The 25,744-nt window shown below is 34.0% G+C and overlaps 1 protein-coding gene across 1 annotated transcript in view; it reads left to right on the top strand.

The window, feature by feature from the left end:
• The window catches only part of LOC149080855 (cubilin-like), a 159,574-nt gene that overhangs the window by 99,690 nt on the left and 34,140 nt on the right, over window positions 1–25,744 (top strand). The window contains exons 44-59 of the mRNA XM_089237523.1: window positions 1,067–1,207; window positions 2,524–2,726; window positions 2,891–3,090; window positions 4,001–4,210; window positions 7,390–7,539; window positions 7,676–7,863; window positions 9,034–9,190; window positions 10,800–11,000; window positions 13,669–13,830; window positions 14,650–14,771; window positions 16,625–16,847; window positions 19,168–19,352; window positions 19,526–19,688; window positions 22,584–22,736; window positions 24,002–24,190; window positions 25,071–25,197. Of these exons, the coding sequence (XP_089093649.1) occupies window positions 1,067–1,207; window positions 2,524–2,726; window positions 2,891–3,090; window positions 4,001–4,210; window positions 7,390–7,539; window positions 7,676–7,863; window positions 9,034–9,190; window positions 10,800–11,000; window positions 13,669–13,830; window positions 14,650–14,771; window positions 16,625–16,847; window positions 19,168–19,352; window positions 19,526–19,688; window positions 22,584–22,736; window positions 24,002–24,190; window positions 25,071–25,197 (2,774 nt within the window). The remainder of the gene's footprint in view (window positions 1–1,066; window positions 1,208–2,523; window positions 2,727–2,890; window positions 3,091–4,000; window positions 4,211–7,389; window positions 7,540–7,675; window positions 7,864–9,033; window positions 9,191–10,799; window positions 11,001–13,668; window positions 13,831–14,649; window positions 14,772–16,624; window positions 16,848–19,167; window positions 19,353–19,525; window positions 19,689–22,583; window positions 22,737–24,001; window positions 24,191–25,070; window positions 25,198–25,744) is intronic.

Genomic DNA, 25,744 nt, shown 5'->3' with positions numbered 1-25,744 from the left:
GATATAACTCTGACTCTGCTCCCATTTTCATTAGAGATGCCTGTAACAGTTGGAAGTAGAATCTTCTCAGCTGTTTGTATAAAACATAAGACCAGGGCTGAACTTGCACTAGTGTTTAAATTATGACAAATTTAGAATATTATATAGACTGCAGACCAATTAAAGAAAAGTTGGTTGCGCCGATCCCAATCTACGAAATGGCACACCAGAGAGAGGAAAGTCCACTGTTATTGGATACAAATTTTCTTAGGGTGACAATGCATTCGAATTGAATGAAAAAAAACCTAACATTTTGCCAATTTCTGGCCATTTTCACTTCTGGTTAAACACTGGTGTTTTCAGGATTTACAAGCACTAGCTTCATTTTTACAGAAAATATTATGTCCTTCAAGCGTAATAAACTTGACTTTTGCTGTTGTGAACTGACTGACATTTTTTGAAAAGTAAGCTACCCAAATCCCTTGTTTGTCCAACCAACCCTTTTGTAATTAATTTCAGCCTTATATGAGCTTGAAAAATATAAACTCATCTCGTATCTAAATACCATATCAAGTCTAGCCTTGTTTCAGTGACCTTTCTACAGCCAAGAGCTTCAAATCAGCTCTACTACAATGTCTACCACTGATGCAGATAAAAAATTTGGGATTCAAATTTCCTCTAGACTATGGTTTTTTAGCCTGCTATGTTATCTCTTTTATTTCTTCTAGAGTTCTTTTGAGACACTTTCTAAAACTACATAACTGAACTTATCACAATCCAATATGCATTTACATGCTATACAGTTCATTAAATGATGATTATTTCATGATTTTTATAGTTAAAACTTTAACTATTTCTAAGTCGGCAATTCTCGATAAGTCAAAGTTTACACATGACCCAGAACTCTCAATGAGATAAGGTAGTTTGATGAATTGAACCAATGATAAATCAGGTGTGTTTTTGGTCACTGAGCAGTAAACTCATCAAGATTTGATTGTAGATTAAGAGTTTTTCTGAACAGTAGTTAGTTGAAATACTTGAAAATACCATAATGTTTTTGTTGTATTTTTCTTATCCAACACTCAAGCTCTTGAATGGTGGAAGAGACTTGTCACCCATGCTTGGCCCAGGAAAATACTGTGGGAACTCAATACCGTCTGTCCCAGAGACATCTTCCAATGAAGTTTCTGTGATTTTACAAGTCAATTCATTTTCCAGAGGGTCTCCTGTAAGTGATCTATGTTTTTCGAGTTTTGTTGTCCCATTCGTTATTAAAACAAGAAATAAAACATGTATAAATAAAAATCTTTCACAAATTATTTTGAATTCAAATATCAAAAGACTAGTTATCAGCCAAATGGCACCTGATTGATTACAAGAAAAGAAGGAAATATCAAAAGACATAATACAACAAATATAATAAAAAACATTCCATGTTTCTAAGTGCAATTTTCACTGAGATATTCAAATTCAAAAACTGGGGGAAAGTTGGAGAGAGACAGCATTGAATGCTGTTAAAACAGATTTTACCTGTATGAATGCTGTTTTTTTTAAACTTTCCCCCGCTTTTTGAATTTTAATATCTCAGCTAATATTGCACTTAGAAATGTGGATTTTTTTTGTTGTTGCCATCAGAAGAGACAGGAAAATCACTTTCTAATGGGGTTTTTGGGCACACTGAGACTGTGTAAAAGCTATTTTTTTTATTTTAATAACTATACAACCCCTTGCAACACATCAATGACATATCTGAGTACTACATGTTATTTGGATACTTTTTCTAATTAAAAGTATGCTTCTAAGATCAATGGCTCACCAAAAAAAAGTGCCATATGTTCTGTATATATGTATAAGATTCGAGGACATGCATAAGTAGAGGGAGCATTGTGCATTATATATTCATGAATTACTGAAGCTGGTTTTATTTCCCTCAAAATGTTTACAGTTGTCTCAAATGTCCTGAACATCCAGATTCTGACGCCTATGTATATGATTGGTTATAATCAATAACATTATATTTGATTATACTTTGTATTCAGTGTGTCAAAACTGGTCAAATTCTGTATTACTAATTGCATTTCGATGAGAATAAAATGTGGCTGCACATGCTCCAAACTCATTCCCCCCCCCCCCACATTTCCAAGAAAACAACCCACTTCTAAGGATTTTCTTAGCTATGGAAGATGATTCTCTTCATCCCATACATCCTAAGCTTGTTACGGCTGTATTCACTGACAGAGCTTTAACTGCAATCACAGGTTAAACAATTAGAGATCGAAACGGATTCGCTAAATTTGGGATTTTAACTAGTCCATGTCAATCTCTAATCCTTTAATCTGATATTGCGGTTACACTCTGTCAGTGAATACGACCGTAAGAAAACTTACTGGATGAGTTAAGTACTTATCTGTTTTAGCACTGATCATCCTTTCTAGAACAAATCACCAATGAGTACCAAGGTATAGCTGTATTTTTAATGGAATTCTTATGTGGTATAGTATTGGGCATAACTGTGCTTTATCTTATGTATCTTTCCTGCAATAGCAATTCGAGCTTGAGTTCAATGAAGTGAGCGTTGGATGTGGAGGTCACTTATTCATTACCGAAGAAAATGGGTACATTGAATTGAGTACCCCCAATTATCCCAATACTCCTCCCCATCCCATGGAATGCATTTGGATTATAATGTCTCCTGCTGGTACCAGGTTGCGACTTGACATCCCAGATGAACTTCATTTTGCAGGATAGTAAGTAAGCCTTGATATTTTCCAATGGTAAACAATTTTTTTTCCAGGGAAAAGTGAATGAGTTTAAAAAAAAAAGAAAAAAAAAAGAGAATAATAAAAAAAAAACATTCACTATTGCGTGAAAATTATTTCATTGTGAACATTTGGTGCCTTCATTCTTCCAGTTGCCATGGTTATAATGAAGACCTGTTGGAATACATACAAGTACTAGATGGTGGCTCTGAGAATGCTAGACAGCTGGCAAGGTATTGCGATTCTGGACATGCTTCCAGTATTACTACTACAGGAAACACCATGTATATTCATTACTATTTACAAGCAGAAGGTCATGGTCTTGGTGGCTTCAAAGCAAGAGTTACAACTGGTATAATTTTTTTCCATGATATTTCAGTGGTCACACAGATAAAGTTGTTATTTGCCATCAATATAAAATCTTGACTGATTATTTTGTCTATATATGCATAAAATTCCTTCTTAACCTAACATAATCCCATATTGAAAACTACAGTACATGTGTCTTGATTTAGTGTTAACATCAAACTCAGTTATAATGACTTTGGTTATAACATCAGTAGTTGCCAATCTGGGTTGATCCCCATAGAGCAAGGGATCTTCAATCTTTCAGACATGGCGGGCCAAATTGAAACTTCCACGAAGCCTGCAGGCCACCAAATCATGCAATCAACTCAGGTAGAAGGGGCTAATGGAGCCCTGCGTTCAACAGAGACAAAAATAATTGTTAACTTTTAATTATTATGGAATTATTTCTATTATTAATTATCAATTTTGATTAGTTCTGAAATAATTTATTTTACTAATTATGTCTATTACTTCTTTCATCCAAGTTTTTGATTAATTACTGATTAAATTGACCAATACTGAGATTAATTTTAATCCTAAATCACTTTAAATGATTCTTTAATTATTTTGGTAATTCTGACATTGTTTTCCTTCTCGATATATCTTGAAATCATTTCTTTCAATAATTAGGAAATTATTCTTTTATTGATTGTGAAATAATTTGTATCAGCAATTAGAAAATTATTTCTCTTATTGATTTATAAGTTATGTTTTTCACAAATTCTGAAATTATTTGTTTTGAAAATTCTATAATGCGGATTACAGAGTTTTACAGTAACATACATAATCTGAATGATATCACAATTTCTATACAGTATTATTTTAATTTCAATATGATATAAAAATCCATTAATCTGAGGCATTGATATATAAAAGCATGATTCTTTGACTTTTCTCTCTCTCCATGTTATAAGCCGTGTGTGGTGGAATCATATTCAGCTTCTATGGGACTTTAACCAGCCCGGGTTATCCATCCAACTATAGTAGTGCCCTGGACTGTGAATGGCTATTGAGAGTGCAGCCTGGTTATGATATGACAATCAGCATACTCAATATTGATACACCCCCAAATGAAAACTGCAGCCTCACTGATTATCTGGAAGTGAGAGATGAGAATAGAGATGGTAAGTCTCAAATATGTTTTTTTTTTTAAATACATTGAAAGCTCAACTGAGCATGGATGCATGGTGCGAGTATTATCTACTACAATCTACACTGGCGTTCAAAATGAAAAGAATTTTCACTTTTAGTCGATTATCTCCGAAACTTCTGGGCAAATTTTAATGAAGTTGGATATTTACATAAGTTGATGTAATGCAAACAAAATAAGTTTACAACATTTATACAAAAAATTTACATGTTTTTGAGCCAATTTAAATTTTAATTGGCTGACGCATTTCGGCTCTACAATGGGGAGCCGTCATCATGACCTCATGGTCAGAAATCACACAAATGAGTCGTGTAGGGGTGATGTTTATATCTGGTTATCCATAGAGTTAGCCTTTGTATTTGCTGAGTCTGAGTGGTCTTTGGATGCGAATTGGGCACCATCTGTTACAAAGTATTGAAAATTCTGTCTTGACTGAGGTTAATAAAACCTGTCCAAGCTGACGGAATAGGTGGCGTGTTCCTTCCATCGTTAACGAGGGAATCTCGGCATGTTCTGATGAAGTATCCCTCGAGAAAATTCATTTCGGAATTATGTGTTGCTTTTTAAAAAACAGACGCTTTCTCAAAATCAAAATTATATAAAAGTTGCCAACAGTGTTGGGCAATAGCCGAACTATTTTTCTGTCCCTTCTCAATATGTTTTCGGTGTTCGAGAACTCGAATATTCAGATTTCTCCTAGTTTGGCCAATATACCCTTTTTCGCAATTCTTGCATGTGATGAAGTAAATACCAGTTTCTTTGGAGGGTGAGATAGGGTCTTTGAGTTGGGAAAAGGTGAGTTTATTTGTTGGCTGGAACCTGTTGGTTAACCTCAGTAGAGACAGAATTTTCAACACTTTGCAACAGATGGCGCCCAGTTCACAACCAAAGACCTCTCAGACTCAGCAAATACAAAGGCTAACTCTCCGGATGACCAGACATTAACATCACCCCTCCACGACTCATTTGTGAGATTTCTGACCACCAGGTCCTGATGACGGCTCTTCATTGTAAATCTGAAACGTGTCAACCAATTAAAATTTTATCTGTCTTAAAAATGTGCCCGTTTTTTGTATAAATTAAAACCAGGCAAAGTTCTAATTTTTGTGATCATACAACATTTATTATAAGCATGTAAAGTCGTGAGTAATACCTGTCAGCATCGAACAGTCTAACACAGAGCTTACGATATCAAATCAAAAAAATCAATAGGGTATTGTGCCCTCTTGCTATTATGCAGGTCACACCACACAATGTGAATTTATAACAGAAATCTTGCCTTTTAGGGTTCCCTGTGGCAGTAAGCCACACTCCTTCAGCTCCTGAATGGTTCTGGAAGGGGGATGAAGATCAAATGCACTTCCAAATGCATCCCCAGGCATGCTCTATAAGGTTTAGGTAATCTGGCCACCCCGTCCAGAGAATATCTTCACTTTCCAGATAATATCAGCCCTCTGAGCAGGGTCGGCATGAGGTGGCCGCCTAGGGCAGCATGATTGCAGGGGCGACATTTTTTAATGATAGAGATTCATTATTACTTAAGCGCTGTTACTTTGCTAGAAAACTTCTCAGCAACGTATAAATAAAAGTATAGTAAAAACTTAGCTTTAAGCTATGCATGTATAGGCAACATAACGTGGTAGGAAATGAGGAGAGCGGTTTTTGGATTTTCAATGAATAAATTTTGTCTTTGGATTCAGATAAAAATATTAATTTATTAATTTTCATGTTTTCTCAGAGCACATTTGTAATACTTGATTGAATAGGATTTTTCTTTGAATTATTTTTATAAATTTTATGTAGAATTTTAATAGGTTATATGGTATACATATGGTGTATATGTATGATGACGAATAGCTCACAGTTAGCCTTTTGGAGACAGACATTTTTCCAAAACCCGTAGAAAAAATAGAAAAAGGTGTGCCTACTATATGGGGGCCACCCTCCCTTCAAGTTATTATATTGAACTAATATATTTATTGTCATCAGGATGTTTTTATTTAGAAAAATCTCTAGTGACATCTTAAGTCATCAACATTTACCCCCCCCCCTGCATCTAAGGGGGCCGTGACCAACACTTTGGGAACCACTGTATCAAGTTTATAGGAGTGAAGAAAGAGAACGCTTTTCAGATAGTAACATGGCAAAAATATTATTTGCCTCAGGTGGCAGCATTTCTAGGACTGGCCCTGCCTATGAGGGTGTGTGTTGCCATTCATTTAAATGAAATCGGAGACAGCCTCACCCCTGAAAAGAGAAATACAGGGCTCCAAGATGTTATTCCTATACTTGACAGCAGTTACAAATCCTCTGGTAAAGACATAGAGGTCTGTGCACCGATGCCTGCCCAGTACCCATCAAACCTCCACTGGCATAGTGGTCTCTTTCTCTGATGTTGGGAGACAGGTAGTTGGTTCCCTCCAGATAAAAATATGTCAAGAATAAGTGATCAGAAAAAAGACAACTATGGGGCACAACACACATGGGGCTAATATGGTTGAAAAATTTCTGGAAGGCGAAAATATTTGTGGGATGGAGCAATCAGTCAAATCCTTATACCTAAACCCTATTGAGCATGCCTAGGACACTCTTGGGAGAGCAATTGCATCTCGTCATCTCCCTTCCAGAACCATCCAGGAACTGAAAACAGCATTGCTAGAGAAGTGGGGCTGACTGATTCACAGACCCCCCTAAACAGCCAGATTTCTAGTATGAATTCACATTGGGTGACCCATATAAAAGTAAGAGAGAACCATACTCTCTACTAATGTATTTTTTTGTTTGATATTGTAAGATCTGTTAGATCCTCCGGTACTGATGATCTTATGCATGACCATAACAATAACTGTTATATGCCTGGTTTGTATTACATTTACCTAAGTGATAACAAATTTTATCAAAACTTGTCCAAAGGTTCCTGAGGTAATCGACCGATAGTGAAAATCCTCTCAATTTTGAACACCGGCGTATAAAGAAAGCAGATATAGCATTGAAAAAAGAATGGGATGAGGGGCAATGTGGTTTTGGTGTTGCTACTCTCGCAACCTCATATAGTATGTTTGCTATTCTTCAATTGTACTTATAATTATGTTTTCATGTTTTCAGTTTTATTTAAGTTTTACTTTTTACTTTTCTTTGTTCCTCTGTATGCAGGAGAGTCTAGAGGTATATACTGTGGTGGAAAAACTCTTAGGAATACAAGGAATTTGGAAATCGCTGGTAGCCAAGCATATGTTAGATTCAAGTCAGATAGTGCATATACTGGAAAAGGTTTTAGTCTGTCTTTCAAGACACAAGTTAGTGGTTAGTTTTTTTGTTTTTACATTGGTAGTGATTTTTTTTAAATTCTGTAGCAGTAGTTGTATATATTTTTAATTTTATGCTTAGTGGTTTCCAATGTTTTGTTTTTCCTTATACGGATTCTAATTTTTGATTCTAGCATGTGGTGGTGAGCGCAGCTCCCCATCAGGTGTGATAACTTCACCAAACTACCCAGAAGCATTAGGATCTGTTAGACGCTGCGTATGGCTGGTTGTGCCAAAAGAAGGTCGAGTGGTTACCTTGGTGTTTAATGAGTTTAATTTACCAAAGGACGAAGTCACTGGTGTATGCATGAGCAGCTTGAGTGTGAGCATCCTTTTGATTAGTGAATATAATTTGGTTAAATTGTATTTGTCAAGGAGAGACGATTTTTAATTCAGATTTTGTGTAATCTATTCCAACATGCAGAAAATAATACCATATTTTCGATTTCATAAGAATGCAGTTATTTCATTTGAACAATCACTTGGGATCATAAATTTACATCATAATTCTCACATATTTCAGTATTTTTGATCTGTATCTTCAATTTATTACTTTGAATATTCAGATACAATTCATTTTCTGCAGATTTATAGACATGGGGTTTTCCATTTTATTTCTATGTCTATAAATCATTTGTTATTCGAGTCAGACTTAGCTTGACTAAGGGTCCTTAACTTCAGAGGGTCTTCCCTGTTTTGAGCAATGATTCCGTAAGCATGGATTCAGTCAAATTGGCGGGTTTTGTTCTATTGCTAATAATTAACCTTGGCACTTTAGCTCTTTCAGCATTTTCCATTTGGCGAAAGAAATTTTTTCAAGCCAACAAAGTATCCTCATCTGTCTAGATTAAATTTTTAACATTTACACTTCCGGCAGAACTCACTAGGTAGTTAATTACCCATTGTGATAGACCTGAGTTGCACTCAGTTTGAAAAGAAAAGGTCTCTAGAATGTCTTTGCAGATCAGATTTTCATATCAAGCATAGGAGAGGTTTGTTAGACAAAAACTTACTGTACCAGAGGACATATGAGCGATATTTTGTGAATCCAGTACTTGTTCAGTCGTTTTAGAAGGTTTTCTGATAAAGATGTATAACTTCCACTTGTGGAAAAGATAACATTAAAAAGACAGCACAATATTGTTATTGGAGAAAGTCCCTATACAAGTGCACACAAATCTCGCAGGGAGAGACACGAAAGAAAAGCCATGCAGTGGCCGTAATCTGATTTACCTTCATATTTATATAATGACTATGGTGCAACAAAAATTATGAGATGAACATCAGATAAAATCAAATTTAATAAAAAAACAAATTCATGTTCATCGCTGATTTATATTGCCGCACATTTTAGCCTTCCCTCCATCGATATGAATGAAGAGTATCTTTCATTTTTAATGTATCAAACTGTGCATACAAAATCATGTATTGTCAGAGTTCTATAAAAATCAATGTTTTCATGAATTTGACTAGTATTTTTTCTACCTTCCAGATTTCACATTTACGATACAGATGGATGGAGTTCTGTGGTAAGGATTTGCCTGCACCAATGAATGTTGGATCTGGTTCCATATTTATCAAGTTTCACACTGATGGCCTCGCTGCTGGACAAGGGTTTTCCCTGACTTACTCCACAGAAACAGAGAGTGGTGAGTAAAACAAAGGCAATTATGTCTTCACAATTAATTTTTTTATTGTAATACTGAAATTTAAGGGAGCAAAGCTCAGCGTAGCAATGGTTTTTCGGGAACATTTTAAATTGTCTACAGAGTTGTTAACACCAATAGGTGTTTCACAGGATTTGTCTCCATCCAAGCACACTTCACATTCTGGAATGCATTTCTAAAATGCAAGAAAGTTGCGTGTTGATGGATTGAATTGTTCAGAATATAGTGACTGTGAGTTGCCTAATTTCAGGGTTTATTTTTGTACATTGTGCCCTTTGATAGTCTCCGAATAAGCAGGTATTTGATACCCATCTAGCCAAAACTTTTTTGCTAGTGTTTTAATGGATGGAAACCCACAAGCAATATATGTTTGACTATTTATGCTGCCACTCGTGCGACTGTTGAATCGCAATAACAGAAATGTAGAAATGTGCAATGGAGTCTACCGTCTAATGGAGTCTACAAGTCTACTGTACTGTTGGAGAGAGGAAACTGAATGCTATTTGGCATTCATGTGCATGTTTATATTTTTTTGCACCATTATCTTGATAACATAAATTTTTATAGCCAACAATTTTAGGGCCCTGTATTCATCTGGGAGATACGAAATCAACATTTGAGTGGTCATTGAAAAATTCACATGAAAAAGATCAATCATGGCTGATTTGTCACTACAGCCAAGAGCTCCACACAGCTCTTCCTGCCCTGGTGATTGGAACGTTATTTTTAAGCAGGACTGTTTGTTACTGAGGATTTTAAGGAGGAGGGAAGGGACAAACATGATTTTGCCATACTCGGCCACTATAAAATTTTATGATTTTATAATATTTGTTTTTTTTTTTTAAATTTATCTCCTTTGCCCCTCCCCCCTCTAATTACGGCTTTGTTCAAAGGTTGCATGTTCATATCAGGTCTGGATTACCACATATAGGCACCTGCAAGTCACCTGTGACAAAGGCAGAATTACAGCAGGTTATTACTGAAGAATTACTAAGGTCACATCTGTGAGATGCAAAATCGACATTTGAGTGGTCATTGAAAATTCATATGAAAAAGACCAATCATGGCTGATTTGTCACTACAGCCAGGAGCTCCACACAGTAACAATTTTACTTGCAAGATAACATGTGTATATGAATTTTCAGCATAGCTTGCACGAATTGCAAACTAAATAAACGATCATTACGCAACAATGAAATACAGAAATGCAGGTGTAGTGGCAAATTATCCATGATCAGTCTTGTTACTCTCACATTTGATGACATGCATCGCATCACTGCAATCTTGATCAGGCATCTGCCAGGAGTTGTACAGGCCTCTAGCAAGAAAATCACCTTGTGCAATCATTGATTGGTGTATGAGAATAAGCATGGGTGTGCTAAGCAATATACGGCATAGTCCAATTAATAATATTGAATATTTTCTTTTTTATATACATAAAATTCTCTTAAACGATTATTTATAATTTATAACAAATTTTTTTTCCTCTGTCAGGCTTAACTAAACGTTTGAATGACAAGATTTGAATATCATAGTAATGCATGAGTTTTTTGAGCAATGCTTATATTGTTCGTTAATCTTTTTTCCACAGAGTGTGGTGGGACTTTGCCACTTCCGAGCGGTATTCTATCTACTCCGAATTTCACAGTTTCCAACAATTCTGAGATAGAATGCCGATGGGTAATTGATACGGAATCACAGAATCAGACTGTGGTGTTTAAGTTTGATGTTCTCGATATTCCTGGACACGATGCCAATTATTGTGCCGATGCTTTTCTTTTTTTCAAATCGTGTAAGTATGTGTACACTATTTATATGAATACATGACGTAGGAAGATTGTTATGCCTTGGAGCATTATTATTCCATTTCTTTCACTCAGTCAGTTTTTACAAGATAACTTTGTAGTCTTAAAATTTTGTTAAATCAATTTTGAGCATCTGTATACTGTAAGAAAACATCTATAAAATTTCAATTGCTTTTTTTTCTTAATATAACAAATATTACTAAAAGCAATGCATAGTGATTATTTTCAATATAAATTATATACAGTGAAACTTGTATGAGATGGAAACCAGTCTTGAATGGAACAGAAAAATAGTCTAGTGAATAACTAATGCTTTTTCAATCACAAGAAACCTCTATGATGAAAACTGTGTAACATGGAAACGGGAGGCACATTTAGTCATTTTTAGATTGAAAAACTGGCAGAAACAGAATGAATTTTTGGTCAAGTGCAAGCTTTTGTCCTTGTGATGGAAGGAAGTTAAGTCCTACTGATCAACCTTTGTTGGGAAACTTTTACTTCTTAGAAACACAATGAATGCTTATTGCCTATCTGAACTGGTTCTGCTTGTAAGGGGTTGGGCTTAGGTAGAAGCCTATTTACTATTCAAAATTTAGTGAAAGTCCATGTGGCATTTCAGCTACAATTGAAATAGTGGCTTTTGTTAGAAAACACTCCTGTTTCCTGGTAAAATGTTGATAATTTTCATTTAAACTTGTTTGGGAGAGAAATAGGCAAGGGTGACAATTATTGTTCATAATTTAGTTACTCTATTTTTCAATACATGTATATTTCATTCAGTGTAGAGATGGCAAGCAACTGCAAAAAGCATGTCTTGGATTTTAACACAAAAATAGAGGTTATAGGGGCAAGAGGAAGAGCAAAATTTAAGTGTTACAGAAATATATAACCTTTTTTCTTTCAAAAACGATATTAGTTAATCTTACTGTCACTATGTTTTAAAAAGTACACAATTTCTCAAATTTTATTTTAATATTAAAAATTTTTAATTTTTGACATACCAGTCAAAAGAAGTAGTTCATTCTGTTGCTATTCAGAAGAACGTTCTATCTTGAAGTTTACCTATTAGCACATATTAAATATAAAATTTTCAAATGTATAGTAATTTGAAACAGCAAAGATAAAAAAATTCAATGTAATAATATGCATGTATCTGCTTGATACTCGTTGATAGTAGTTAGGGTTATGTTCTCAAAATGTAAGTTTTGCAAAATGGCAGAAATAAATCACTACATATATAAATTTTTGTGTCCACCTTTATAAAACGGAAACCTTTATGGAACAGAAAATAATTACTGTCTTTGGAGGCTCTGTTTCATGCAGGTTTCACTGTATTTAAATGAAAAATATATGAATAATGGCACGAATATGATTGATTTATTTGCAAAAAAGTAACAATGCTATTAAAATTGTCAACCGAATGATCTAACAGAGGTCACAAAAAGACATGAAAACAAGAGTTTAGTTGTAAGGTTAATCTAGTTTCAATGTCTTGCACTCCAAAAAAACATCAGCTAGAATGCAATACTACTATTTCAAGGGTTTGAAGGTTTACTATGCTCAAGGTATAACAGTTTCCCTTACTTATAATTGAGTCAAAAAATCAAATTATTCCTGGAACTTAATACAATCTGTGATAAGTAACTATGATTTTCTCAAAAGACTTTTTGTTTGAAACACCTTACTTAGAAATAGAATTTATATCCCATTTAAGCCCGTAAAAAAGCGGCACAGCAGAAATCACTAAACCACCTTTTAAAATTTTGTATCTCTTTTAATGAAGTAATTTTTTTCCAATTTTCAGCAGGTGCAAACTGGGGGGGGGGGGGGTTACAGGGAAAAGTTGTAATTGAAAAGTCAGCCTTACAAACTATCTGGCCTTGTCAATTCTAAAATAAGAGGCTTGGTGGTGAGATATCTTGTCAATGGTGATTAAAGAGTTAGGGAACTTGTGTGTGTTAAAAATTGTATCAGTGTCTATATGCAATGATTCTATGTAAGCTTTTACAAAAATAATATAGTGGTTGTATGTGCTGCTGCTGTCATCGTGAGGACCTGGATTCAATTCGTGTATGCAGACAGCTGTTTATTAAACCAGATGATTTTTTTAACTAAAAATTATTATTTCTCATTGTCTGAAAGATACTAGCAATTATGTTTACACAGTAGAATAGATTTTTACTGTATCTTTCATACTCTTTTGCAGAGTTTCTTAGCCTAGATTTTTCTCCAATGTTCCAACACAAGAAAAACAAAAATTATGAATTTTTTTGAAATTTATTTAAATTATATTTTTGAAATTGTAAACTTTATAAAAAATTACACTGAAAATATTATGAGGTTTGACTTGCATTTATGGCATTATCAACCATTTTCAATCCAGAGGTTTTTTGGTACTTCATTTGGTACTTGTCGTGTGCTTTATAGTGCAATCATGACTTTTGGAAATCCCCAGTATGTTAGCTTTTGCATTTTTTATAAATGATTTACGAGTTCTTCTAAGAAGCTGAAGTTATACAGCTTTTCCTGTATTACAGCCCCTCCTGTAATCGAAAGGGACTGTTATGAGAATGAAGTAACATTTTTTCCTGGCGTTGATTCTGCCTCGACATAGGACAGCAAAGGGTTAATCATTTACTTTGATTTATTTTTCAGCTCAGAACTACTATCCTGGATCACTGTACATTGCAAGATTCTGTGGGAATATGACAGAGAGAAAACCTATCGTAACGAGTCCATATCAAATTACATCGATTTTACTCTATGTGTTTTCGGATAGACCTTTTACTGGAATACATGCTACTTACAGCGTGAACGGTAATCATCTCTTTACTTCTTGGACAGGCATAATTTATTCTAAATCACATTTCCATTTATCTATACTTGCTTATACATTCTTCAATCAGCAATACTTACTAGCACGAGTATTAAAAGCAATATAAATTATCTTAATTTACGTAAAAATCATTACATTAAGAAGAAAAACCTTAGAGTTTGATCTTATGAACAAAATCTGCGTAATCGACAAAAAATAAAAATAAAAAATAACGCTGTTTATGAATATATATATATAAAAGGTGATCATAAATCAACTTAGCCTATATATGAGCCCCTAGTAGATGTAAAAATCAACAAATGTGAATGAAGTTCAAGATATAGGTGTTTAAGAATATGTGTGCATTTGAGAATGAGAAGAGAAACAAAAACAAAAAAAGGGGTCAGCCTAGATATTTATCGTGCTGTGTATTGATAGTTTTCTATCGGAACAAGTTTCTCAGGCTGAATGGAACCATTTGGATGCTTTTTGTGCACCCCTGCTATTATGTATGCCAGAGTCATAAGTTTAATGGTGATAAAGTCTTCAATATTAAAGCGCATGATAAAATGATCAGTCTATTTTTTCCAAATAGAATGGTTGTAATGAATTAATAGAATGCCAATTGAATGTTTATGGAAACGGTATCAAGTTTCATACCAATGATCATATTTTTAACAGTATTAAATGCTGACTTTTAGGAAACAAAATCGCAATTGGTTCTTGTACCACTGTATTGTTATTTACGTTTCAGAAGTGTGAACCTAATTATATTCAAAAAAGATTATTTTATATCATATCGTACCATTCAATTCTTTTAGATTGTGGGGGCGTAATGGATGCATCAAATGCTATTATAACATCACCTGGTTATCCAAACTCGTATCCACCTAATATGTATTGCCATTGGACTCTGAGATCATCGCCAGGCAATAAATTGCAGGTAACCATTTTTTATATCACTCTTCTAATTCATGTTATCAGTAAACATAACAGCAGCTCTATATTTTTATAAAATGTGAAATGAAAATTACTATTTAAGTAGTTTTTTAAACAATATATATAAATATTAATCTTTCCAAAAATTCCATAAATTTACAGAAAAGAGGTCCTACTCATGTTATTATGTATCAAGCATACTGTTTCACAGCATTTGGTGCATGCATCTAACTGTGAATTGAAACCGCCACCAATGACATATCTTACAATTCAAACTCTGTGCAAAAAGGTTGAGGTTTTCTTCTAACAGATGTATTTTAATGTGCAGTGTAATCATTAAGAATGCATATTTTCATTTCACCTACTTGTTTTTTTTTCTCATAATCTCTCAAATTTAATTCAGCATTAATGAATAAACTATAAACAAACAAATACAAATACAACGCCACAACAGGCAAAATGCCCAACGAGGTGGCTGATAAAAAGATGCCCATAAAGCAAAAAATATGATCACCAAAAATCTGTGTTTATGTAACATGAATGATCATTGATCCCTAGTTAACTTCATGGATTAACATTTTTCTTGCAGAGAAAAGTGATTTTATTCATAGGTGCACCCCCCACCTCCACCATCAAAATGAATGCCTGATGGCAACTCAGTATAACACATATGATGCAGGTATCTTAATTCACTTGATGCCCAACCAAAGGACCATTCAGCATCAACTAAATGAAAATCATTCTATTGACAAGACAGTTTCTTGTACAATTGATACATGCATTTTATAATGCATTTCCAACTCTCATGATGTTGCACAATAATTTACACATTTTTATTCTTTTACAGATCTAATAACTTTTGGTAAAAAAAATAAGCAAACTCGAGAAATTTTTATATGAAAGTAAAAAAAGTCTAAAGCCCAATGATATTTCTTTTGGTACAACAACTATTGTTATTTTGAATCGGCATTTAGGGCATAGAATTCAAGGCTTTATACAAAAATAATTTCAGATCTTTATTCAGGGGAACCTTAATACCACATTGTAATGCATTGGTAACAATGCATAGTGCAGTTTAGCTCCCTATATTTTTCTGCAATTTTTCCATGCACAAAATCTGGAAACATAGTAGTTTTCTTTTTGCACTGTATCTAGGGATTAAGTTAAAATCTACATGTAGCTCAAATAACTTCTATTCTTTTAATCACGAACTTTACCACACACCAATAACATGCATGCCATACCAGGTTACTTTTACTTCAATATCGTTGAAGTTATATAAAGGAAAAATAAAATGTTTAAATTTTGTGATTTAAATCTGACTTTTTTTAATGAAAGAAATAGAAAGGACTTGAATTAATGTCTTGAAGTTTTTAAGGAGGTGCTCGTCTTTGTGTCTCTTTCACTAGCTGCCTCTGTTAGAACAATAAATAAATAGAGAGATAGTAAAAAATATATATTGATTAGTTAATTTAAATTGCTCTTATCAAATTCTTGAACAAAACTCATTTGTTTCAGCAAAAACTATCATTTTATTCTTCACTTATTTATTCGGTATTTAATACAGATTGAGATAAGGCTGAATGTATCATGTGATCCTTATTTAACCTCACTTTTCTTGGCATGCCGGGAATGGACCCAGACACCAACATTCAAAAAGCTGGTGTTCCCCTGATTTTTACGGCATGCTGGCTTATTGACAAATATAGTAACAGTGGTGGAAAAAAAAATCAAATTTCAACCACACTATTAGTAATTAAAGAGTTTTTGTTTACTTGCTTGTAGTATTTAAGATGAAAAAGTCTATTTTAGTTAGTCTATTTCATAGTAATGTGTATTTTGTGGCTCCATAATCAGATTATAGTGACAGACATGCAGCTGGAAGAAGACTGTACAAAAGACTATATTCTAGTAAGAAATGGTGTTTCTTTACATTCCATTGCTCCGATCGGAAGATTCTGTGGCAGACAGAAACCAGCACCTATTACTATAGATACTTATTACATCTCTGTAGTATTTCATTCTGATGAGTATGGAACTGCTCCTGGTTTCAAGATCACAACTTCTGAAGTTCCACAGGGTGAGAATTTCTTTTTCTTGGTGATCCTAGAAAATTTCAAGCAATTTTCCTATGAAGTTCATCCAAAAATAAGAATCATCCATACCACTCTGATATGGGAAAATATCAGACACTTTTTTTGTACATTTTTTGCCCACTCTGCTGTTGGAGCCTGTTCTATATGTTAGTTACTATTGAACTTAACTTGCAGTAATAAAATCATAAGGAGAGATCACATTTGTGAATTTCTCTTTTAAAGCTTACACATCATTATCTTTAATCCATAAACCTCGTTCCTGCTGAATAGTATGAGAGCTAGGGGCTATGTGGGTTACCAAGAAATTCGACTGGAAAAGATTTTCACCAATATTTACTTGTATATCAGGGTTTGATAAATCCAAGGTGCCTGGTCACCATGGTGACTAAAGAATTGGTACTGACACCTAAAATTTTCCATATGTCTGATTACTTACTAAATTGGCATCACAAAATTTTCAAAATCTACATTTATGTCTATGAGGTTGAGGAAAAATTATTTTGGGTCTTTTTTTTTTTTTAGGAATTTTTTTTTTTTTTTTTTTTGCTCCTAAGAAATTTGGCTGGCACCTGATTTTTCTTTTATTAATCAAGTCCTGATTCCAGAATGAGCACCCCAAAATCACTGGAATATATTTGGCAGTGATTTACATTTCACACAGTATCAATGTGATTTTTATGATGCTTATGTATTTAATTTTCACTTTATCTCAAACTAGAGCCAAATCTGACAAAACCAATGCCAGATTCATAATAGGCGCCCTCATAATCACCTTGAAATCACTGAAATATCTTTGGGAGCAATATCAGTGTTAAGCAGTGTAATGAAATCCTAAGGAATAAAAGGGCTTGTTGGGCATGCAGACGTGCTAACTTTTGGAATCAAGAGATTCTCCCTAGGGGTGGGGGGGGGGGGCACTCATAGACTCAATAAAAAAAATGCACAAAATTTTTTTTTCGAAAACAATTTTTTTTAAAAATCAATTAAGAAAAAGTTCCATTTCTCCCCCCCCCCCCCAAGGCAGGTTCTGCATTGCCCCCGAGCAGAATATAATTCCATGTCAGTCTTTCCATGCAGAATAGAGAGAGAAATCACAAGTGAAAAAGTGTCCCACGACTTTTTCACCTTGACAGAGTAGAGAAAAACAGAATTCAAAACTTTTGTTTTGGAAAATTTTCTGTAATAACGTGATCAAGACAAAGTCTGACCTCTTGTAGAATTTTTCCAAACTAAACTTGCTCGTACAAAAATCATGTTTTTTTTCCTCCCAACTTTGAATTGTCCAAAAAAATTGAATTAAACGAGAAGTATTAACATTAAATTAGATAGAAAACTCAAGGGGAGTTTGTAAAAGTTAGAATTATTCAAAATTTGAATTAACCAAGTTCTGCTGTATTTATTAGTTATTGTTTTTTTTCTCTAGTTGTAATGAACTATAAAAATAATATTTTTCATGATGGCATTTTTTTGCCATTAATCTTATTTAAGGAAAGATTAGTTTTGTTACAGGTAATTTTTTTTTCAGTAGCAAAATAGTTTGTCTCTGTTTTGGAAGGATTAAAGAATATTTTATAAACAACGCGTGCAGTAAAGTTCTAATGAGACTTTTATTTCTTCAACTGTTTGTGGTAGAGGCATGGTTTCAATTTTAAAAATGCTCAAAATGTGTTTGGAATTCACTCTGTACTAGCTTTGAGAGTGAAAATGCAGTGTGCAATGAAATAAATTTAAATTTTAATAAGGTTCCCCCGTCCTCCAACTTTGAATTAGAGAGTTGTTACCTGGTCTTTCCTAACACCAAAAAGAAGTTCCACGTTTCTAAATGCAATATATACTCGTGATTTATTTCAATTAAAAAAACAGAAGAGTTGGAAAAGAACAACAAACTAACGGACAGCGCTTCTTTCCCTCGTTTATGCTATTGTATCCTAAATTTTATCGGTTTTTAAAAAAAAATTCTAATAGCTCTGCAAATATTTCAGAACATGTAAGTTTTTTGTTGACCCCAGCAGAGACAAGGCAACAACTTTCTGATTGAAAGTTACAAGGCAAGAGTATATAAAAAAGTATAAAGGGTATAAGAATTTAGATATTTTTATTCCATGACAGACTGTATTTTCACTCTCGAAACTGTCGCAGTGTTACTGTGTCTGAACACATTTTGAGCATTTTTTGAAATGAAACCATACCTGTATGATAAATGGTTGATGAGATAAAAGTTGCATTAGACTTACAGGACGCCCTGTAAACTATACATTTTGTTTCCATGGAACAAATTATGCATCTATTTGCTCTTCTACCTAGGATGTGGTGGCTTGATCCACAAGGCTGATGGTGTAATAATATCTCCAAACTATCCCAGTTCATACGAGAATAATCAAGAATGTGTATGGACAATTGAAGTTGTTCCCGGGTCCCTTGTTAATTTGACATTCGTTGATAGGTTTGATATAGAGATGGAGCGATCGTGCAATAAAGATTATATTCAGGTAAATATGTTTTTATTTTTCAATGCACTTTTTTAAAATTATTTCTAGTGTAATTATATTATATTTTCTTTTGCTGTATCTTGCGAGTACTCTTAAAATTAAAAAAAAAACTGCTAGACTGTATTGAGTAATTGTTACTTCAATTTTAATTCAAACAATTTATTATTTTGCAGATTGAAGACTATGATGATAACAAGTGGAGCGACAAGAAAGTGACACTTTGCGGCAGACAAAGACCACAGGAAAACTTCATTAGTAAATCTACAAAAATGCGAATCACTTTCCATTCTGATGATCAGATCCAAGGAGACGGATTCAAGCTGATATATTCAACGAGTAAATGACTTTTCTTTTGTTCTACATCAGTTTCATGATTGAAATAACCCATGAGAAATTACTAAGGGCTTGGCACCTTGCGTTTAAGAATGAAGCAGAAATTCTAGTGAAAATCAATTGTGTGATAATGACCCTTTGTTCTCTGTGTTTGCCCAATGGGTCCCTGGATCAATGCAAATTGAAAACTTTACCCTAGAAGTATTCACAACCACTGTTCATTGTTATTTTTCACTGAACAGTAGTTAAGAAACATTACCTTAGCATGTTCGAAGTGTATTGCCATGATTATATACCACGTTTTTGCTCATTTACAATGTACTGTAAATATGTGCCAGTTAATCTTTTACTATTGAGGTGGTGTTGAGACATAAATGTTTACAATGTCACTGCATTAACACTGGTGTTTATGTAAAAATATAAATTCCAGTGTATGAATTACCATATTTACCTGAATTCTATGAAATATCTTTCCATCAGACTGCTTTCTTTCCAACTTTGAAAATACACTTAAAATTTTGCAATGTTCAAAAAATTAACAATATTTTCAGCAAAATAAGAAACATGGTGTAATGAAAACATGATGAGAGACATGTCTACAGACAGACAGTGAAGTTAGCAATAATATCCAGTGTTGCACTTTAACTATTTGACAGCTATATATTCACAGAATAATTAACTGTGATACGAAACACTGATTGGTTATCTTTGAAAACGGACAGGACAGCGATTTTATTGCTGAATACTAAATTCTGTTAATAATTTTTAAATTCTGTTAATAATTTTTAAATTCTATTGCTAAATGTCAAATTCTATTGCTAAATGTCAAATTCTATTGCTAAATGTCAAATTCTATTGCTAAGTGCCAAATTATGTTTCTAATTTCTAAAATCTCTTTCTAAATTTAAAATTCTATCGCTGAATGCCAAATTCTGTGGCTAATTTCTAAAATCTGTTGTCTATTGTTAGATGCTAAATTCTATTACTAAATGCTATTTTTTGTAAATTTCTCTCATTTCCAAAAACTTGCACTTAAAAGAAGAAAATTTCAAATTAAGGGAAAATTTTAACGCTAATATGCAAAAAAAGTTTTGAGGCTGAATGAAAACTTTGAGTTGGGTATTGAATGTATGTAGATTAGGGCAAAAATACACAGAATTAGATTTATATTCTACAAATAGAATGCACTAATATTTTCTTCACACTTGATCTATCGATCGACTGCGGCAAATGTCAATGTCAAGTATCTAATATCTTTGGCCCCCCAGAAAGGACTGTTGGCCCCCTTCGGGGCATTAATGTATGTGTTCAATGTTGTTGATTTTGTCTTTGCTATTTTTTGTCCTTTCATTGTTTGATTTATTGTCTTGTTTTATGTGAGTGGTTTTTTTTAGGAGCAACTCCCCATTTCAAAAATATTTTCCAACGAAATCAAACAAACCCTCAAACACAATACCAACATAAATGTAAAAATTCAGGCATCTGCCACTTTCACTTCAAATATGGAAGACAGAAATAATAGCTTAATCTGATACATGGATTTCCATTTCAATAAATAAATTGTATCATTGACAGGTGGGAGGGCAGAGTTGGACCTTCCCCTTCATTATACCGGTATTATGTGATTTCATCCCCCCCCCCCCCCGGGAAGGAAAAGAACTATTGAAAAAGAGGTGGGGGATTTTTTTTATCTAAATAGAACCAAGGGACATATAGGCTGTAATGCAGTCTGTGTGGACTTGAACCAACTACCAAACTGAAGAGATAACTGATTCGAAGATAACTTTGAATAGCTTTTTCTCAGTTTTAATTTAATGGTGCTTAGTTCCTTTTTTATAAAAGCCGTCCAATTATGACTTATTTTCTTATTTTTCTTCTATAGATGCTCTTTGCCTCTTTCAGTAGATCAATATGTGTTTTGTTTAGGTATCCTTCAGGTAGTAAACTAGTGTAATTCATGCTCACTTCCACCTTTTATTGCAATAGGATTCTATTTTCAGTTTCACGTTTTACTTATTCTAGAAGACCGGAACTGGCAGGGCTTTAGCCCTGGGTCCCAGGACAATTCTTATCATTTCTTGCTTTTTTATGATTTAAATTAACTATAGAAGGGCTCATGAAATGTGTAACCGGAAGGCCCACAAAAAATTTCAGCCTAGAGGCCCTGCTCCAGGATGTAGTAGCCATGCCTCCCTCAAATTCGTAGAGCCTGTATCCACTTAAGAATGACAGCACTTCTTGAACACAAAACATGCATAACTCTGACATTACAAATGGTGTCAGAGCCACTTATAAGTACGCACAATGCCATCCATCCTGTACTTGTTAGAAATTCTTCATAGGAGTGTAGGAGATGCATGTACAGTTTAATTGTAATTGGCACATATACGCTCTAGCGAAGGAAAATCTCTATCTCCTCTGTAGCTTAGAGGTCAGAGCACTCGGCCGGCAATCGAGGGACCCGGGTTCGACTCCCGGTAGAGGCAGAGATGAGTTTTTTCCTTCCTTAAAAAATTAACATCTGAAATAACAAATATCTTCACAACATCCAGTCTTCTGTATATCATTTATTAACAAGTGGAGAGCGACATTCATGTCACATGTCATAATTGTAATTACTTGAATTTAATGCACGCTTTCCCTCCAAAATAAAACTTACAGTATTTATTAAGGTTTATCTAGGTGCCTGTTACTGAGTTACGTGAGATCACATAGAGTTAATTAAGAGAGATCAAATATATAAATGTGATCTCACCCTACAGAGTTAATATTTATTAAGGAAAAAAATTTTTTTTTTACATTTCATAGCCGAGAGATTTGGTTCACATTGGATTGAATACTTAGGATAAAATGTTTTCATCTGCTACATCTTTTAAAATGCAATTCTTTCTTTTGCAGCTTGTGGCGGACATTTTACTGATAAGAGAGGTGTTATATACTCTCCCAATTATCCAGATAAATATCTTAATAACTTGGATTGTAGGTACATTGTTGGAGATCCCCAACATTTTCTAAGTTTGACTTTCGATCCTGATTCTTTCAGTACAGAAGGTAAGTTTTGCCGGAATATTGATTCATAGCTATTTCATCATGTTAAATGTAACTTATAAGTAACATAATTGTTCCTTCATTGACATCAAGCCATAGAAATGAAGGTACAGCATATCTGATGGTTTATCAACTCCTACATTTAAAATAAGTAGACCATAGTGAAGAAAGCATTGCTTTTCATGTTTAAATGCCATAAGATAATACTAACTAAATAGCTAATAACTAAAGAACAGGTGGTAAAAGAATACGCAGTAGAACCTCTTGATAAAGGACAACTGTGGGACAGAAAATGTTGTCCACACGGGGAGTATCCGTTAATTGATAGCAAAAAATTGAGTCCTGCTGATGTAATTTAAAAAAGTGTCCACTGACTGGAAGTACCGCTATGGGAGGTTCCACTGTAATACATGTCATATAGTAGCACCTTGATGACTGAAGTTTGTTTTTAGCTGTTTTGCAGCTTTGAGTCCGGAATATGAGCCTGTCTCCCATTTGAAAAATTATTTTCGCAAAGAGTAGGCAGACCTTCAAGACTGCAACAGACTACAACATGATAGAATGTTTAAGAGGTGCATATATGTTAAGTAGTAACGGTAGAACCCCTTGGTTATCTGTTAAAATAGGGACTGAGCCGACACCTGTGAACCAAAGGTGCAGGGTAATTGAATCACTAAGTTTTTTTTATCAGTATTTACATACTCAGTGAGTTGCAAGGTCTTTGCTGCTTTTCAAAAAATTTCTGAAGCATTGCAGATGAATTATGATTTCTTCTTGGCCAATGATACATCAAATCAACAGAATTCCTATATATTATGCCGCAGTGAACTTCAGAGAAAAGTTCTGTTTGAACAACTGAACTTTTTTCTCAAGTTAACCTCTGCATAATAACCAAAAATTCTGTTGACTTGATGTTTCTGAAACATGGACATTCATCATTGTGACATTTTCTTGCCCTCATTTTCATGACTGGCATTATCACTCATTATCTTCATTTTCATGGGAAAGAGAATTTTGAACGTACATGGCAGTGTCTTGATAACAGGTTAAAATCATCACAAAGTAAATGAATATCGATTAACAAAAAGTTTAAGATAAAATCAAGGTTTTATTGTAAATAAGTTGTATATTGGTCTGGTAAACAGCTGTGCATGTCAATATGAGCTGGTTTTTTTTGGCATTGCAACCTATACTAAGTTAATGCTTTAACTTGTTTTCCAGTTGAATGAATTTTATTTTCTGCATGAAAACGTTTTCCCATATTTTAGGCGACATATCGTGTGACACTGACTACATTGAAGTGTATGAAGGAAATACCACTGCTGCTAATGTTCGGGGTAAATACTGTGGATTACAAGCTCCTCCACCTGTGCTGGTATTTGGCCAGGTCCTTATCCGTTTTAAAACTGATTCATCATATGTGTCTCATGGATTCGTTATGAATTATGAAGTCACAGGTAATTATCATTTGATAATTTTATTCTTTTTTCTCTTGAAGTATGGTTAGTCTTTACTTATGCTATGAATAACTGCATGTTTAATACGACAAGTTTAGATGGAAAGCCCTCTTAAATTGATACACAATTCCAACTTTTTCTTTAAATTCAATAGCTTCAGAAGGTCAATTTTTGGCTGATGATTAACCCTCTGATCGACATTGATGAAAATTCTTATAAAACCTGATGCATTTTATTTCAGCTTCTTCAAGATATTTTGCCTTCTTACAAGCCAATGATGAACAAAACTATTTTTGAGAAATTGAATTTTCTGGATGCTGTGCCAAAATAATTATTTGGAAAGAAATGTGATTTGTCTCCTCCAGGAATCAAACCTGGTGCCCTTGCATACCGAGCAAGTGCGCTAGCCATTACACCAGGGATACACTTTTCAATTCCTGATAACATGCATTATTATGTATCACTTTTCTTTCCAAATATTCGTTTTGACATAACATCCAGAAAATTCAAATTCTCAGTATATTTCATACCAAAATAAATAAAATAAATACCATATCTTAATGCAAAGTGCCACCTGGGGCAAAAATTTTTGTAGTTAAGGGAAGTTGCAATGTCTCCACTCAGCTCTTCAAGCTTATTTTCCATGTTATAAGGAATTAAAAAGTGTGTCTCTGGTGTATTGTACGCAATTGCTCGGAATGCAAGGGAACCCGGGTTCAATTCTCAGAGGAAGCAAATCACTTTTCTTTCCAAATATTTGTTTTGGCATAAAATCCAAAAAATTCGATTTCTCGGTATATTTCAGGCTGAAAAAAAATACCATCTTTTAATAAAAAATTGTCAAAGCTGATCTCTTGTTAATGTGTTTATTTCATTATAGATTGCGGGGGATATCTCACTGACCCATCTGGTAAAATACATACACCAAGAAATCCTCAACGCTATCTGGATAACATGGACTGCACTTGGGTGATCCAAGGACAACCGAACAGAGTTATAGCTATTAAGTAATAATTTAATTTCTTTTTATTGCCCTTTAAGATGTATACAGTAATACCTGAATACACAAGATCATTTTGTTTCTGAAAATTACTCACATGCTGGGAAAACTAATATCTTTAAGTTAATTTTCCTATGTAAAATAATAGAGATTTTATTATATCCACTATCTGACTTTCGAACAGGATCAGTTCCACACATCGCTTGCAAGTTGAATCATTTGAGGGTCAAAATTGTGGTTTTTGAAATTTTCTTCTAAGGAGCTTCGAAAGTTCACCCTATTTCTTCGTTGAGATGTAACTAAAATTTTCATAAGTTTCTAATGGGTAGGTTAGCTGTTGACAGCTCTTAACTGGGGACAGGCTTAAATATTTTGCAGTGCAGTGAGAAAACAGTTATGCTGCCCTCTGAAATTATTTTTCTAGAGCCATGGGGGGGGGGGGGGGCTAAAATAAACCTCAGTCCCTGGTTCCAATGCCTATGCTAGAAATACCATAAGCATCTGACCCATTTTCTCACATTTTGCAGCACGTGCTGTAAAATGTGGGTGCCATG

The sequence above is a fragment of the Pholcus phalangioides genome, unplaced genomic scaffold, assembly GCF_987345545.1.
Source record: "Pholcus phalangioides strain wild (caught in Gottingen) unplaced genomic scaffold, Ppha-v1.0 ptg000010l_1, whole genome shotgun sequence".
Classification (NCBI taxonomy): Eukaryota; Metazoa; Arthropoda; class Arachnida; order Araneae; family Pholcidae; genus Pholcus; species Pholcus phalangioides.
The sequence above is the reverse complement of the archived record's forward strand: the minus strand, read 5'-3'. Positions and strand labels throughout refer to the sequence as shown.